Raw genomic sequence first — 17976 nt, forward strand, 5'->3', positions numbered from 1 at the left:
ACTCTCAGCAGAGCCGCCTCACTCACCCTGCACACTTCTCACAGCTGTCTGACTCACCACTCACTCCTCACACTCACCAATCACTCACCAATCACTCACCACTCACTCCTCACACTCACCAATCACTCACCACTCACCCCTCACACTCACCACTCACCCCCACACTCACCACTCACCACTCACTCCTCACACTCACCACTCACACTAACCACACTCACCCCCACACTCACCACTCACTCCTCACACTCACCCCTCACACTCACCACTCACACTCACCCCTCACACTCACCACTCACCCCCACACTCACCACTCATACTCACCACTCACCATGGCGGTGGACGTATATTATACCAGCGTCACCCCGTCCAGACAGGTAAGTCCACACGGACTTGTGAGTTGTGCCCGATTGTAGTTCTATGTGGGGAGGACTTTGTTAACAGCACTTGCCCCAACAGTCTGTTAAGGCTATACGTAGGATCTTTGTCTTTGTGTGCGCTACTCGTGTGGTTTATCTTTGTGTGCCTACCAGCACCACCACATCCAGCACCACAACCACCACAACCACTAGCACCACTACCACTACTACCACCACTAGCACCACCACTACTACCACCAGCACCACAACCACTACCACTACTACCACCACCACTAGCACCGCATAGAGCGATACAATCTGCGCGTTTATTACGTGTCGTATGACCTCACCTCATTGGATTTCAATCGCTTTTTCAAACAGTAAATTAACCTCAGCATCCCACGAGTTTCGGAATGTTATTCCAATGCCCCACATGGCCAACCGGCGCTCGCCAGTGTGGTGAAGTATGGTCATTTAACCCCCCCCCCCAGGGCGCGCATCACGGTTAGACTAAGGGGCAACTATACAGCAGGAGGATTGCCCAAGAGACGAATGCATTCGCGTACCAACGTTGTTTTCACGTTGTATGCAGTCCACCACGATTGTAGAACGATGGCACGTGTTGCGGTTTGTGTCATGCAAATGTATTCTCGAGAGCAGTGGTTCTCAACGCCCTTTCTGGGGGTGCGAGACAGCTCCAGATTTTTTTTAGAAGGTAAATGACCAAAAACACAATTTAGGCGCGGGCACGTAAGTCGCAACTTACTTTGCTTCATCAAACCCCACGTGGTTATTAAGATTGTACATTTTCTGACGACTGAGGGCTGCAGTGAAAGTTATGAACCACTGCTCTAGAGGAGTCTGTTTAGCCAGGTCTGTGCAGAAGCATCGCTCGGATGTTCGTTCGTGATCCCGTGGCGCGGCGGTCAATCCAACCGGCTCGCAATCCGGATTGTTGGGGGTTGACTCAGCCCATGATCCATCCCTCTGGGATCAATACAAGAACTATCACTTTGTTCCCACCATTGGAACCTCCTTTGCCAGTAGCAAAATATGATAATTGGGTTTTTACCCTTTTATCTGGCAACAAAACAGAAACCTTTTTTACAAGGAGTCTCACATGGTGTTGGACCAGATGACTCGGCTCTAAGAAAAGCTGTCTCGGGTGTGGACCAATCAATTTCAAGGACAGTGCATATATTATCAGAGTTGTGTTTTTTGTTTGCATTCCGACCGCAGGTATTGTGGTCAATGCAAACATCACTCCTTGTAAAAAAGGTGTCAATTTTGTTGCCAGATTAAAGGGTAAAAACCCAATTACAATATCAGTTTGTCGTTCCGGGAGGGATGGTGGGCTGACTACCGCCAGGGTCGATAGAACGAATTTCCAGCATTGGCTCTGTAGGGATGTAAACGGCAGATGAGCCCCTGGAAGTCACTTTGACTTTGTTCATAATCACAAACAAGAAAGACGAGAATTCACTCACGGTCAGCCGGATGTGATGATGGTACACGCCCCTAATACAGCGCTCCAGATGCAAGAATTGGTAGATCACGTAGAGAATTGTTGAAACTCCCAATAACCCGCTGCTGCTGCGAGGTGGAAATGGCAGTACAGCAAGTGGGTGCGTGGGACCAGAACTTTGAGTGCTATCCCCACAATATTGTTTCTCTGGGTCTTCTGGTTTCCTGCCGTAGAAAACAAACACACTCGTTCGAAACAAGTATTGGCCAAAACGTGTCATTGCCAGCAGTACTCTGCTGAAAACAAGTTATCCGCAGATAAACAAATGACATTACCGTCCTATCAATACAATTAAAAGTGGTTCGTTTATCCTAAACTATAAACTGATTTTATTTGCTTGATCAGGTAAGGCCCACTGAACGATATCGCTCTTTTTTCAGAAGCGAGCTGGATATGACAAATGATAGCTTAAGGAAGCGGCTCATCGCCGTGTGGACATTTATAGCAGCAGACAAAGACTTTGAACGCACGCCGACTCTAAACGTGGAGGGGGAAAGTGGAGGACCTAGAGAAAAATCCACGCGACCAAGGGGAGAACACGCAAACTACAAATATACAGCAGGCGTCAGGATCGGGATCGAACCCACGTACTCCAGCCTACCAGGCGAGGCAGGTAACGTGGTTGTTACGAACCAATTTCCATTAAAGATAAACTATTGTTTCGTTATTCACAACATCTCTATTTTAACGGTGGCTTCCTTGGGTAAATAACCAACTATAATGATTATCTCAACATCAGAACCCACAGATTGTTTACAATGCAATCCCCTGTACGGCCCTGCGCGCGCAGTTCTTTTGGGGCTGGTGGTTTTGCATAACGCGGAGAGCTTTTTGGACACGCAACGTCTGTGCGCGTCTTCGTGTGTGTTGTTAAAGGTCTACAATAGCCCTACATCGCTAGCTCTTAGCCCGGGGTGCACGCACCTCCTGGGGGTGTGAGATGCCCTTTCTGGGGGGTTTGAGACATGGGCAATTTTTTCTTTAGACGGTAAATAATCGAAAAGACAACTTGAACACGGGCACGTAAGTACAACCTTGTTCCATCGAGCCCTATGTGTTTATTGAATTTTTTTTACGATTGAGAACCAAAGGGGTTTTTAAGGCTGCAGTAAAACGTTAAGAAGCACTGCCCTACATGGTCAAATGTGGAGAGCATTCCTCAGCATTTGCGAGCGTCAGAGCCCGCGATTAGGGGCACTACTCGTGACTCTTCGTCTGTTACTCGATGGCTACTATGCGTGTAACTATTCATAGGCCTTTTTAAAAACTGGTGATCATAACTTTCTTTTTAAAATGTAATTCTCATCATCTGGGCCGTCATGGTGTAAACAATCTCAGCCCCCAACTCTTTATCATCCAGTTTAACACTCAGTAAGCTTTCGCGACCAATATTATCCATGAGTGTTTTTTTGTTGGGTTAAATCGCGTGAATATGAATGGGTCGTTAAGCCCGCCACCACCCGACACAGCCAATTAGTAAAGTTTGTCACGTAAACAAAACGTGGCAATTCGTTACTAGTCCAGCACACCGGTGTGTTGGAGAGTAAACCCAGGGAGGACCCCGTTCAGATAATCGTCGCCGATGTTGTAGCCGTGAGCGGGAATGAAAACTGGTCACGCTCCAAGTTCGCTAACCGCTGCGCCACCGCTCCCGTGCGTTTATTTACAGCACGTGGGTGGGGTACGGGGCGGGGGGGACACGTTTTTGTTTCTGTGACAAACCCCTTACTGATTGACTGTGTCGAGTGGTGGCGGCGGGGTTAATGACATTTAGATATTCATGAAATACAACCCAAAAACCTCTTTATCATCCACTCTCTCTCTCCGCTTGCTTCTCTATATATGTGCTATAAAGAAGGGCCATGGCCCCGAAACGTCGCTGATTAATTTTTTTTAAGGCCGCGCACACATACACACACACATACACACACATACACACATACAACAACAACCGCCATTCGCCACTAAGTGGCGGTGACGTCACCACGACGCTTGTGCCAGGCCATGTGCACCTTGAGGCCACGTGAAGTGTCGAACGCCCGCTGGCAGGAGGTCACGGGGCAGACCCAGTTGCCACGGGTCGACATACACACACATACACACACAGTGTTAATGACGAATGTGTTTGAAGTTTTCTTTCTCCCTGAAGATAATCGCGGTTTAGGCGAAACGTCGCCGCACTTCGATGTTGAATCCGGCCGTAAGGGGTCCCGACCCACTGGTCAAGAGGCTGAGATTTATTGATCAGAATCTGATCTAAGCATTGATCAGAATTTGATCAATACATTGATACAATACATTGATACATCATTACAATGCATTTATCAGATTTTGATAAATACATTGATAGCTTAAATTGATACGTCAATACAATACATTGATCATAGTCTGATAAATACATTGATCATAGTCTGATAAATACATTGAACATAGTCTGATAAATACATTGACCACACAAACATAATAACACTATCTGTGAAGACGAGACAATCTAGTCGGGTGGTGGAGGGTTTCAGACAATAATTTTTGTCAAAAAACCATCACGTGGCCAAACCCAAAAACAAGCGCGTCGATGACGCCACGTGGCTTTAAAACAGAGATATAATTGGCAACGTTTCGGGCAACGCACCTGCTTTATTGCACATAGAGGGCAGAGAGAGTTGGCCACAAAGTTGGCATCCCTATGTGCGCTGAAAAAGGGCTTTTGCTCGAAACGTCATCCATGATAATTGTCCTTTCAAGGCCACACGGTGCTATTGTCAGACGTGTTGAGTTGTTATTGTGAGTTGTGCACCACCGCCTACGCAGCAGCAGCATCAGCAGCATCAGCAACACAGCAGCACAGACACAGACTGGTTCAAAGACTAAATTGGAATCCGTGTAACTGCGCGTAAGGGGACACGCAGATGGGAATGAGCGCGATGTTTCTCCACTCTCCGTACAGTGGAGCGCCACTAAATATAGCCTCGCGAGCCCTGCCGTGCTGCCTGACACACACACTGACACACACCCTGGCAAAGGCAAAGGTCCCCCGTACTGCCTTCAGCAGCCTGTTGGGGCAAGTGCTGTTGGCGAGCACTTGTGAATGCCGGCACAGCACTCGAAGGGGGTGGACGACCAATATCACGCCCGGCCACCTCTATCTCCCCACACCACACCAGGTAATCCTTTAAGGCTGAGTCGACTTAGGGGAGGGAGGGCCAGGGCCGGTTCAGATATTTATCTGCCCACTGTCATTGGCCGTGAACGGGAATCAAACTCGGGGATTTGCTGGGTTCGTAGCACAGTGCGCTAACCACTGCGCCACCGCTCCCCCACATTCACACTCTCACACACACACACTGAGACGCGGATTCACTTTCACAGAATTAATCACTCACGCACACCCGCGCATAGCAGCGCAAAGACAAACTTCCCCCGTATGGCCCAGACGGTAGGGGCTAGTGCTGTTGGCGAGCAGAGATGTTGATTACAGTACTCGACATACTCCGACAGATGCAGTTCTTTGGAGCTGGTGGTCTGGACAAGGCTAATGCAATGCACATCTTGGTGTGTTGATACATCTATACGGCGACTCCTCTAACTACGAACGAGTTAGGTTCAAGTTTTGTTGGGAAGTAAAAAAAAACTTCGTAAGTTGGCAGAGCCCCTTGGTGGTATAGCGGTCAGCGCTACGAACCCGGCGACCCGAGTTCGATTCCTGCTCACGGCCAACACCGGTGACGATTATCTGAACCGGTCCTGGGCCTCCTCCTCTAGGTCGACTCAGTCTCAAATGAGTACCTGGTGCGGTGTGTAAAAACATCGCCACTGGGGAGACAAAGGCGGTCGGGCGTGGTGCTGGCCACCCACCCCTCTCGTGTTCCGTTCTGGCCTTCGTAGGTGCTACTCGCAAACAGCACTTGCCCCGACAGTCTGTTCAGGCTATACGGGGGATCTTTGTATTGTGGCCAGAATCACGCCCGGCCACCTTTGTCTCCTAAGCGCTGATGTTTAGACACCGCAGCCGGTACTCTTTTACGGCCGAGCCTACCTAGGGGAGGTAGACCCAGGAAGGACCCGGTTCAGATCATCGTCGCCGATGTTGGAGCCGTGAGCGGGAATGGGAAGTCGGGAGGTCGCCGCGTTGGGTCACGCTCCAAGTGCGCTAATCGCTGCGCCACCGCTCCCGTGCGTTTGCAGCACGTGGGGGGGTACGGGGGGGGGCATCTGCAGAGTGGGGGGGGGGCTCGGGTGTCGATGTCTCCTTTGTGTGACCGATTTATCCCGCGCGTGTTTTCACGCGTGCCTGGGAGGCGCAGCGCTGTGGCTCATGACTGCCAGGGCATAAGTTCGTACGTGCCTGTATGTGTGTCACGCCTGTATGTGTCACGCCTGCCTGTGTGTCACGCCTGCCTGTGTGTCACGCCTGCGTGTGTCACGCCTGCCTGTGTGTCACACCTGTATGTGTGTCACGCCTGCGTGTGTGTCACGCCTGCCTGTGTGTCACGCTTGTATGTGTGTCACGCCTGTCTATCACGCCTGCGTGTGTGTCACGCCTGCCTGTGTGTCACGCTTGTATGTGTGTCACGCCTGTCTATCACGCCTGCGTGTGTGTCACGCCTGCCTGTGTGTCACACCTCTGTGTGTGTCACGCCTGTGTGTGTGTCACGCCTGCGTGTGTGTTACGCCTGCATGCGTGTCACACTAAACACACAAAGCAGTTATCAAGAAATTCGTTTTCAATCTGTAAGTGGGGCCGTCTCCAAAGGTGGTGCTTATCATTCGGTGGCGGGGATTCCACATTACTATGACAGGGGCACGTGTTGCTTTCCACAGGACAAGAACTTCTCGCGCGGTTCCACGAGGTGGTGCTCACTTGAGCAGGGAGGGGGGGTGATGATTGTGGTGGTGACGGTCGTAGGCTGCTGTAATTATGATGAATATGCTAATAAAGACATTTTTATCCGCATATTTGCAGATAATGGGGAAGCCTTTTCCCGCGATGCGGCACGGGGAACACGAGTGGGTTAATAAGAGTAACACACTCTTGCGGATAATAGAAGTTAATCGGGCACATTCATCCTAAACACCCCCAACTTCTCGCAGATAAGCACCACATATTTGGGCATCCCACGCAAAGAATAGGATAATGGGCGTCACAAGCTCCTATTATAATAGGGTCACGGTTAATAGGACCACGGGTCTTTGTGTAAGCGGTAATGTAGCGCGCCACGCTACGAATCCGCCGACCTGATTTCGATTCCCGCTCGCGGCCAACACCGCCAGTGACGATTATCTAAACCGGTCCTGGGCCTCCTCTAGGTCGACTCGGCCTCAATTGAGTACACGGTGCGATGTGTAGTAAACAGCGCCACTAGGGAGACAAAGGCGGCCGAGCGTGGTGACTGGCCCACTCACCCCCTCGTGTGCCGTGCCGATCTTCATAGGTACTCGCTAACAGCACTTGCCTCAACGATCTGTTGATAGGCTCTGTGTGACCTATTGGTCTCTATGTGAGGCTCTAGGTCTTTATGTGAGTTCATTGGTTTCTATGCGAGCCTATCGGCCTCTGTGTTAGTGTGTGGGTCTCTATGTGAGGCTCTGGGTCTCTATGTGAGACTATTAGTGTCTCTGAGTCAGTGTGTCTGTGTGTGAATCTACCTGCCTCTATGTAAGTGTCTGTAGCTCCACGGATCTCTATGCGAGCAAAATTTTTGCAAATGGGTTTGTGGTGTCGCATCCGTGTCCGCGCGCGCACTTGCAGGATCACGTCCGTTTGTCCGAAGCCGCGTTGGGGTCGCAGAGAGATTTGGCGGGCGACAGGGGTCACGGACGAGAGGCGCTCTCCTGCTTTGCCCCAGCACAATGACTCCGACCGCCTGTTGCCATCCGGCCGTTCGCTCTCCCCCCCCTCTCTCATTCCCTCCATGCGCAACGCCACGGGCCCGTCCGCGCGCAGATCAGGCAGCGGCAGCGGGAGGTGACGCGGATCCTGGAGAGCAGGCGCGTGCCCTACCAGCTGATCGACGTGTCGGTGGACGAGCGCGTCCTCGATGAGATGAGGAGCCGCGCGGGGGACCCCTCCGCGCTGCCGCCGCAGATCTTCAACGAGGGCGACTACCTCGGGGTGCGCGCACGAACACTCACCTCGCCGGGGGTCCCTCCGAGTGTACGCGTCTCTCTGTAGGTCGATCAGGGCTCTGTGAAGGTCTATGAGGCTCTGTGTTGGTCTATGGGGCTCTGTGTGGGTCTATGGGTCTCTGTGTGAGTCTATGGGTCTCTGTGTGAGTCTATGGGGCTCTGTGTGAGTCTATGGGGCTCTGTGTAGGTCTATGGGGCTCTGTGTAAGTCTATGGGGGCTCTGTGTGAGTCTATGGGGCTCTGTGTGAGTCTATGGGGTTCTGTGTAGGTCTATGGGGCTGTGTGTAGGTCTATGGGGCTGTGTGTAGGTCTATGGGGCTCTGTGGAAGTCTATGGGGCTCTGTGTAACTATGGGTCTCTATGTGAGTTCATGGGTCTCTGTGACCTCTTGACTTAAAGCTTTCGTGAGTGCAGGAATTAATATTCTTGTATCTTTTGGTAAAGTCACGTAGGTAGGTTCAAAGACAGTTTGCCTTGGAAGCTAAACCCCCCTTTTCCTGAAGACGACCGCTTGTCTTGCGATCGAAACATCGTAGTTTTTTGTTATTTTGTGTTATTTTCTTTGAACCTATCTATGTGACTTTACCGAAAGACCCAACAATATCTATGTGACCTATTTGTTTTGTGTGCAAGTCTATCGGTCTCTCTGTTAGTGTATGGGTCTCTATGTACATCTACGGGTCTCTATGGGAGACTGTTAGTGTCTCTGAGTCAGTGTGTCTGTGTGCGAATCTACCCGCCTCTATGTAAGTGTCTGTAGCTCTACGGATCTCTATGCGAGTCAACATTTTCGCAAATGGGTTTGTGGTGTCGCATCTGTGTCCACGCGCACGCTTGCAGGATTACGCCCGTTTGTACGAAGCCATCGAGGACGAAGCCTTCGAGCTGTTCCTGAAGTTTGCGCCCAGCCCCGGCGACAAGCCGCTCATCAGGGTTGACCTGAGCAGGTGCCGGGCAGACGACCGCAAACCCTCAGCGGTGCAGGAGGCGAGCGACTCGAGCGTGGAGGTCAAGGCAATGGTCTCGCGGTACGAGCAGAAGGTTGTTGAGAAGTACGAGGAGGAGGAGGAGGAGGAAGAGGAGGAGGATGAAAAGCCGGAGGAGGAGAAAAAGTTGTCGGAGGATGTTGGTGAGGAGACAAGAACACCGACTTCAGCAGAGCAGGAGAGCGAGCGTCCATCGGTCACCACGCGGAGCCTCTTGGATCATCTGGACAGCGCTGCCACGACACGGGGAGGGGCGGCGGAACACACGGAGGCCGGCACCGAATCGGAGACGGCGACGGAGTCGCGACGGCTCCCGGAGACAAAACCGACAGTGTCAGCTGCAGAGCGCGGAGTTGACGTCGCCCTTCCCAAGCCCATCTCTATTCCGCCCGCCTTCAGGCACCGTGCGGAGGCGGTGGTGGCAGAGGCGTTGGTGGCGGAGGCGGTGGTGGCAGAGGTGGTGGCAGAGGCGGTGGTGGCGGTGGCCACTACCACCACCGACGACGACCGTGGCAGCAGCGGGGGCAAGCGAAGCGATGCTCTCCTGCCCGGCGACGCGGATGGAAAATGGTCAGACACCCGGCAAGCGGAGGGGCTCACCATCGGTGCCGAACCCATGGAAACCGCACCGACGCAGTCGGCGGATGCGCCGCTGACGAAGGCGATGGCAAGAACGTCGGAGCTGCCCCGGATTCTCCAGGCCGTGCTCGTCGCGGTCCCGTCCAACGTGGCCGAGGCGGAAGCTCATCGGACATCTCCTCGGCCAGGAGGGATGGTTGCGGCGGCGGCAGCGGCACCGCCACAACGACGACAAGCGCCGGCCGTGCCGATGCGGCAGAAGAAGCGGCCGGAGGAGGGGGGGCAGCACGGCAAAGGTCGGGCGCCGTCAGCGCCGACAGCCGGAGGGGACCGGCGGAGGGGAGAGGTGGACGCGGCGGGACAGGAGCCGGGGAAGCTGGTGCAGGTGTCCATCCGCGAGGGGCAGGCCGTGGTCCGCTGTTCCGTGCTGGAACCGGCCGCTCCGCCGCTAACCATTGCTGAGCGACACGAGGAGAAGGAGGAGAAGGAGGTGGAGGTTGCAAAACCGGGCAAGGCAAAGAAGAGCAAGAAAGGCAGGGGGATGTGCAGCCAACAGTAGTGGGGGATAGGGAGCGTCCCCCTGAACTCAGACTGCTGCAGTACGGTCTTGTCAGGAGGGTGGTGACGCTCGCGGAAGGTGATGGAAGGTGATCGAGGCGGATGGTGGTTGGAAGAGACGGGAAGGACGGGGGACAGTAGCAGGAGCGTGGAAACAATGACGATCAGCCAGTGGAGGACGGCTGCTGCTGCTGCTGAATGTGTATGGACCCAGGGCAAGCTCCTCTTGGATGAGGGGGTTGTGTGTATGTGTGGAGCGGGGGGGGGGGGCGCTGTAACAGTGATCTACCACGAAGGAGAGTGAGCCTGCGTGGGTGAAAGGGGACATCTGATGGTGCAGGGCCCACCCCCTGGCACCCGCTCGTGCAGGCTGCTTCACACACATGGGGTAGGAGCGTTGAGGCTGTGGCTGATTCTTGCTCGATTTCTCTCCTCTCCTGGTTTTGTCCAATTTGATGGCCGAGAAGAGACTTACGCAGCCAGCGCAACCACACCCAGTGCTGTTTAAACTCTCGCTAAAAAGTTCGTGGCTACTGGTCACGTGGGACATATTGCAGTCCACTGGCGACCCTGGCACGTGTGCGCTGGGCAATCAAAGTAAAGCCCCGGAGAGATGGATTCAACGATCAGGTGCGTTGTGGAACATTACGGTGACTGGGCTGTGGGATGTGGATCATTTTCCAGATAAGGAAGGGCATTTATTTGGTGATTTTTACTTTTTTGACAAACTTTTGTAACAGAATGAGCGTAGCTTTTTTGCTTGAGCAAAGTTATTTTTATCCCCCCTCATGTGTTCGTAACAAAATGATACGCTCATATATAACGCGTGCCTTTTTTTTTTTTTACCAAAGGGTTTATGTCAATGCACGGATCACATTCTGCTTGCCAGAAGGGCAGGAGGGAACCTCACATCAAGAAGTGCCTGCGTTCGATTCCTGACTTTCTGTGCGGAGTTTGTATGTTTTCCTCTGTCTTCGCTGGTATCCTCCCATCGCTAAAAAGACATACAAACAATGTCGCTTGTGTGTAATTGGCCATGATATAATCTTTCACAATACAAGGTGCAGTATTAATGTTAACGTTATGATTATGACGATGTTAACTTCCTCGTATAACTTTGTATTGCAAGTATATCTTCTTACAGTGTTAGTAGTGTATGGTTGTTGTGCTCTGCTGTACTTCCAGTACGAATAAAGATGAGTGCACGCAGAGGCTCTTCACAAAATAATCATTGGCATCATTACGTGGAGAGTATAAAGACACAAGCAGACATCACGCCTCTGTCTCTCCGCATTTCTGTTGCCCTCAGACTTTAACTCTGCATCCCAATGCTCTGTGGATGACGCAGAATGTGTTAAATGTGTTTGTCAAATCAGTTCAACCGCTAAGTGGAAGCATTGCCGGTATTTATTTTGACATCTTGTTCAACGTGGAAAATCAGTTTCCAGTGTCTCTCATCTCTCATCCCTCTCGTCTCTGCCATCTCTCTAATCTCTCCCGTGTCTCTCTATCTCTCATCCCTCTCGTCTCCCATCTCTCTCATCTCTCCCATCTCGTCTCTCATCCCTCTCGTCTCTGAGAGTCGCGGTCTCCACGCGTCTCTGCATGAATCAGAGAGAAGCGCAGGCCGAGTCGTGGCTCCTCCTTCCGTCCCCCCCATCACCACCCACCGTGTGTCCAGCACACCTATTGCATGTGTGCTGCAGGGCTGGGCTGTGTGCTGCAGGGCTGGGCTGTGGTCTGTGTGCTGTTGTCGCCCTGAAGGTGGCGCCACTGTCGAATGATTGAGCAACCTTCACGAAGAGAGGGGGGGGGAGCCTCTTCTCATTTCGTCCACGTGCCCCCCCCCCCCCTACCATAACGGTGCCTGCGACTCCTCCAGCATCCCCGGGTGATCAGGCATGGGCACAAGAGCTGGGGAACGTATCCCCTTCGTTCCCAATCTTCCCCGTCTCTCTCTCTCTGTTCCCTGCCTCCCTGTGTCCGATTCCATTTTGGACTTCCACCACTCCCGGGCAGGGTAACCACGATAGCTGCGTCACAATGACGGTGGCAAGGAACTTTATTTAAGAAGAGAAAAGCCGAAGAATTGCAAGTGGCGATGCAGTGGCGGACACGTGACAGAGTGCTGCACACTGCTCCGTACACCACTCACACGCTTAAAGACAAAGATCCCCCGTGTAGCCTTAACAGACTTTGGGGCAAGGCTTGTTCGCGAGTATGGAAGGCGAGGACATGAAATGAAGGGGTCTACAAACATTGCATTGGTAACATACTGAGATAGTAACAGGCACGTGCTGACTGCCCGCGCTCCATACGGTTACTGAGGGGTTGCGCAATCAGAGGGGAGGCTGAGCTCGTCGCTGCCTCACCTCTCGTCTCTTCCTGTATTTGCAGCGGAGCTCCGCAAACTTGGCGATTTTGACTATAAAAATTAATGGAATACAGAAATGACATTAAAAACACAGATCAGTGGAAACATCTAAATATTTATTGTATTATTATTTTTAAACTTTTCGTAAGCTATTTTCATTGGAGCATGACAGGTGAGGCTCTGCCTCCCCTCACCGCACATGATTGTAACCGGCAGCCCCGAGCACTCGCTCTCCGCTGCTTTTATTCCCCTCGACGCGGCTTGGCTCCGCCCTAGCTGTGCCTCCCTTCTCGAACCCACCAGAGGGTTCCAGGGGCTTCCTCACGAGGTCTACCGTGACCCTTGCCCCAGTTCCTCCGCCCTGCCAGGACACACACACACTGTGGATATGCTCAGCGGCGTGTGCGCCAAGTGTCCACCTGCAGTTGTTGCTGCTGTACAGCAGTCGGTGCTGTCACTACACATGTACAGTATAATGTTAATGCTGTACATAGGCTTTGGGTCTTTCGGTAAAGCCACGAAGATAGAAAAATAATAAAATTATCACGACGTTTCGATCGCAACAATCATCATGATTGTTGCGATCGAAACGTCGTCATAATTTTATTATTTTTCTAAGTGGCTTTACCGAAAGACCCAAAGAATATGAATTCCTGCAGTCACGAAAGCTTTAAGATTAACTGTACAAAGGTTTGATTCAACAAAGTAAGTTGTACTTAGGTGCCCGTGCTGAATTTGCGTTGATGATTTACCTTTAAAAATATATGGCCATGTCTCGCACTCCCAGGGGGTGCGTGCAGCCCAGGTGAAGAAGAAAAACTGCTTGAGATCATGCCTTCGTTACACAGTCGACCCCGTCCTTAACAGTCTCATCTCCACGACCAACAAAGTGCGGCCTTAGATTCAAGTCCCGCATGAATCCCTCCACACACACACGGATACGCCGCACACAAATGCATAGTTGCGAGTCTTTTATTACATCATGCAATTTGTCATCGCTGTCTGTACCATTGTTACCAACATTTTCTGCCACTGGAATTGCGACCAAAAGCCATTGAGGGAACCGGCACGGGTAACGTTGGTTAATCTGGCTGGGTCAGCAAATCCCTCCTCCCATCCTCGTCCTTTGCAGCGAGCTCTTAAAATAATGTCGCTCATTAAAAAAAATCATCACCGACTCTTTTCTATTGTCACAACTTTGCTACTAGTATTGTTTGTTGCTGTCCCCTTAACGTTTTGGCTGTTTTTTTGGGCCCCGTGCTGAGCAACTGTTCTAAAATCAAAACAATATTAATCGTCAAAACAAAACTGGAATCTTCAAGCAAGAGCAGATAAAGTAAACCGCGTGTGCGTGCTGCTGCTGCATCAGCACACGGTGCATTAGAGCTTCACCTCCCTCCTACAGGCGGAGAGCGCACTATCTGGTGCAGCAAGGGCCCGCACCAGCAGAGCGAACTATCTGGTGCAGCAAGGGCCCGCACCAGCAGAGCGCACTCTCTGGTGCAGCAAGAGCCCGCACCAGCAGAGCGAACTATCTGGTGCAGCAAGAGCCCGCACCAGCAGAGCGAACTATCTGGTGCAGCAAGGGCCCGCACCAGCAGAGCGAACTATCTGGTGCAGCAAGGGCCCGCACCAGCAGAGCGCACTCTCTGGTGCAGCAAGGGCCCGCACCAGCAGAGCGAACTATCTGGTGCAGCAAGAGCCCGCACCAGCAGAGCGAACTATCTGGTGCAGCAAGGGCCCGCACCAGCAGAGCGCACTATCTGGTGCAGCAAGGGCCCGCACCAGCAGAGCGAACTATCTGGTGCAGCAAGAGCCCCCATCCGCCGTGTGGGCTGGCGAGGCGAGAGGTCAGCGGCAAGGCACGCACGCACACACACAAGACAAAGATCCCCCGTATAGCCTGAACAGACTGTAGGGGCAAGTGCCGTTAGCGAGCACCTATTAAGGCCAGCACGTCACACGAAGGGGGTGGGTGGCCAGCACCACGCCCGGCCGCCTTTGTCTCCCTAGTGGCGAAGTTTACACACCGCACCAGGTACTCATTTGAGGCCGAGTCGACCTAGGGGATGACCAAGACCGGTTCAGATATATAATCGTCACTGGTGTTGGCCGTGCGTGGGGATCGAACTCGGGTCGCCAGGTACGTAGTGCGGCACGCCAACTGCTACACTACCGCTCCCCACACACAGAATCGGAATCATAGTCACACACCTGTCATACACTCAAACATACATACAACAAAAGACAATAATCGCCTGTATAGCCTCAACAGACTTTTTTTTAGGAAAGTGCATCTGCCCACACACTCATTTGCACACATTCACGTAAAAGAGAGATTCCTACACGCAGCCTCCACACACACACAGTTGGGGCGAGTGCCGTCACGTTCGTCTCCCCCAGCGTCGATGTCCACAAGTAGAACCCCTCTCAGCGACCACCCCCTGTGAACGACCAATCCCTTCACGACGTGCCTCCGGAGAGGCCAATGTGTTCGCTTACCGAACACTCCCCGTTAACGATGGGCTGTTTAAGGTGCAGTAAATATCAATGAATGCATTGATTAACCATGTTTATTTTAATATTGTGTTTATCACGTCGTTAGTATCTGTATGTATTCATATAAATTGTTTAAGTATTATAAAGTATGTTTTTTGGGTGAAGAAGGGTAACTTTCGATGTCATCGGAACGAATTAGGCCTTTAACGTGCATCTCCTATCCTCGCTTCATGACCAAATCACTTAACGACCGGTTTCGTGGAAACCAATTACCGTCGTCGAGAGGGCTTCTTCTACACACCGCACCAGGCATATGGTTAGGAATCAGTGCTCAGTGGTGAGGGGACAGATGAGGCATATGGTTATATCTCAGAAAAGCCAAGGTGCAGCTTTGTACTGGCAAGTGCAGGTGAGTAGAGAGGAGTGAGGGATGGTAACTGCTGGCATGTGAGTCACAGGTGAGTAAAGGTGAGTCAAGGTGAGTGCACGCGAGTGTAGGCAGGTTACAGGTGAGTGGAGGCGATTGCCGGTAAGAGCTCGTGAGATTATGACCGTGCAGCTAAGTTAACAGGCATGTGGATGCATGAACAACAAGTCACTGGCGAGCACTAATCATTACACAGGCGAGTGCATGTCAGCATAGCCGAGGTCCGCTGAGTAGAAATGAAAGGAGTGCAGGTGACTCACAGGTGAGTACTGGCTGCCAGGGGGGGGGGGGGGCCTGTGAGACGGGGGGGGTGCACGCAGCACGATGCCTCTTCACGATGATGCCACGGCGGTTGTGGCGGAGGTCGTGGTCGCGACGTCGCCGGGTTTGGCAGAATCCTCCGCGCAGATGATGCGCAGGTACTCCTCCTCGACGCCTTGCTCCTGCCAGAAGCACGGGCGGTCGCCGCTCAAATACAGCGTCCTCCGCTTCACTGACGAGGCCCCAAAAAACACTGAAACGGCTCTTCGCCTTCATTATAAAGGGCAACACTATTGAATGAAGGTGAAGAGTCGTTTTCGTTTTTTGGTAAAAGATCACAAAAACCCCATTAAAAACGGGACAATCCAATGAGCGGGCTGGAAACAGTTTTAATAAACACACAACGGTGTGCTGCTGCTGCTGCTGCTACTGCTGCTGCTGCCGCTGCTGCTGCTGCTCGCCGCTCCCTAGCGGCAGGCAGGCGCGAGACTCCCATCCGTACGCTTTGCGTGCGTGCGCCTTGTGAGCACCACATTGCATGTTCAACGCACTCAGCCTGTGAAACATTGACGGGTCCCCGAAAGAGGAAATCTCCAGTTCACAGCTGTCCCGATGATTTGGGATGGCCATATTTCCTATTTATTTTAGTGTTGGTGCTCTTTAAACAATAATAAAGGCACACACGTTCGGCTCTTTTGAGTTGGTGGTCTAGACGAGGCCGAGAGCATTATGCGTGCGATGTGGGGCGGCGGGTCGGGGTGGGGGGGTCACGTGACAGGCAGCAGTACCAGGGCGCATCTCTCGGCCGTGTAGAACAGATCGGTGAGCGCCCTCTGCAGCTGGGGGAGCAGCCTGCGTCTTAGCGGCACGCTCCCCTCCTGCTCCCGGTGCTCCCAGCCGGCGCCGTCCCCCGTGCCGCGCTCCTCCAGCTCCAGCAGCAAGCTCCAGAGCGGGCGCAGGTGCAGCAGGTGGCAGGTCCTGGGAGCGCACGGGGAGCGGACGCGGGGAGCGGACACGGGGAGCGGACACGGGGAGCGGACGCGGGCGTGAGTGGAGCGGTTGGCACTGCCAGCGATCCGCCCTCCCTCCCAGCGATGAGAAGAATTGTCCCAGTCTGGGATCGTGGTCGTGGTGGTGGTGGTCGTTACGGCGGTGGTCATGGCGGTTGATGCTAGGCACCCTGACGGTGCTGCTGTAGTTGATGGTGGTAGTCACGGTGGTAGTGGTCATGGAGGTGGTAGTGATGTTGGTCGTGATGACGATAGACACACTGACGGTGGAGGTGTTGATGGTCGTTATGACAGCAGCATTGTCGGTCATCGTGATGGAAGTGGTGGTGGCGGTCGTGACGATTCTAGACACACCGACGGTCGTGGTGGTGGTGGCGGCAGCGAAATTGGTTCTGCTGCTGCCGTTGCTGTAGGTCTATCCGGGCCCCTGTGGGCCTCTTACCCTCGCTCGTGCTGCAGCATCTCCAGCAGCCCCTGCAGGAGGTGCACGGCCTGCAGCCGCTGCTCGCCCGTGTGGCCGCACGCCGCGGCCGCCACCCAGGCCCACAGCTCGCCGGCCACTCGGGGCACCAGCGGCGCCACCGCTCGCAGGATGGCGAAGCCTGCAGCGGCGCGACAGACATCGATGTACCGGCGCACGTGGGACACGCAGCACCCCATGCCGTACTACGATTAAAAATAATCGACGCCTCGAGTTGCCTGGCTGGCTGCTGGCTGGGCTCCTCTCCACCCCAACGATAACTCTGTTGTTAGTGGCTGTGGGCCCTTGCCTCCGAAACTAGCTGGGTAAGTGGCTCCACGGGATGTTCTGCGCAACGTATTAAATACACTTGGATTGTAATGGCGGAAGACGTTTGGAAGACGTTAAATAATCGATAGCGAAGCCACAGAGGTGGGAATGAGGAATGCAGAAGGCTGACAGGGTTAATTTGAAATAGCTCTAACTTTTACATTTGGGGTCTTATTAATGGAATAATTTCACCCTGCCTCGATTGTGATGTTTGTGGAACCTAATTTTGCAATGAACGGTTAAATACAAGTAATTTTTCCAAGCCAAGTTTTTTGTCGCACGAAATGTATTCCATTTGATACGGATTTATATTCCTGCATGCCTGTAAATGTCTTCTGTAACACACGCGATTGTTTTTAGCACCCATTTCGATTTACTTTATTGTCTTTACACAAATGCTTTTGCCACTGTGGTGACCCGCGGTCACTCTTGCAAAATGAGACTCATCATCACCTGCGTCTCTAAACTTCTCGACCGGTTCAACATCC

At 52.7% G+C, this 17976-nt stretch overlaps 2 protein-coding genes across 4 annotated transcripts in view; one reads left to right on the forward strand and one right to left on the reverse strand.

Annotated features, from left to right (window-relative positions):
- The first annotated feature begins 322 nt into the window (after positions 1-322).
- On the forward strand, positions 323-11336 carry LOC144735785 (uncharacterized). The gene is made up of 3 exons (XM_078618308.1): positions 323-374; positions 7823-7990; positions 8845-11336. The coding sequence occupies exons 1-3, from the start codon at positions 330-332 to the stop codon at positions 10126-10128; spliced, it is 1497 nt and encodes a 498-aa protein (XP_078474434.1). The 5' UTR covers positions 323-329; the 3' UTR covers positions 10129-11336.
- A 2121-nt stretch (positions 11337-13457) lies between these two features.
- ZZEF1 (zinc finger ZZ-type and EF-hand domain containing 1) overlaps positions 13458-17976 on the reverse strand; it is a 47691-nt gene continuing 43172 nt past the window's right edge. For all 3 annotated transcript variants that reach the window (XM_078618454.1, XM_078618453.1, XM_078618452.1), the window contains exons 51-53: positions 17141-17300; positions 16477-16666; positions 13458-15870 (exon numbers count right to left, since the gene is read on the reverse strand). In XM_078618454.1, the coding sequence (XP_078474580.1) occupies positions 15760-15870; positions 16477-16666; positions 17141-17300 (461 nt within the window). In that variant the 3' untranslated portion in view covers positions 13458-15759. The remainder of the gene's footprint in view (positions 15871-16476; positions 16667-17140; positions 17301-17976) is intronic.

This window comes from Lampetra planeri, chromosome 57 (assembly GCF_965212315.1).
Source record: "Lampetra planeri chromosome 57, kcLamPlan1.2.h2, whole genome shotgun sequence".
NCBI classification, from domain to species: domain Eukaryota; kingdom Metazoa; phylum Chordata; class Hyperoartia; order Petromyzontiformes; family Petromyzontidae; genus Lampetra; species Lampetra planeri.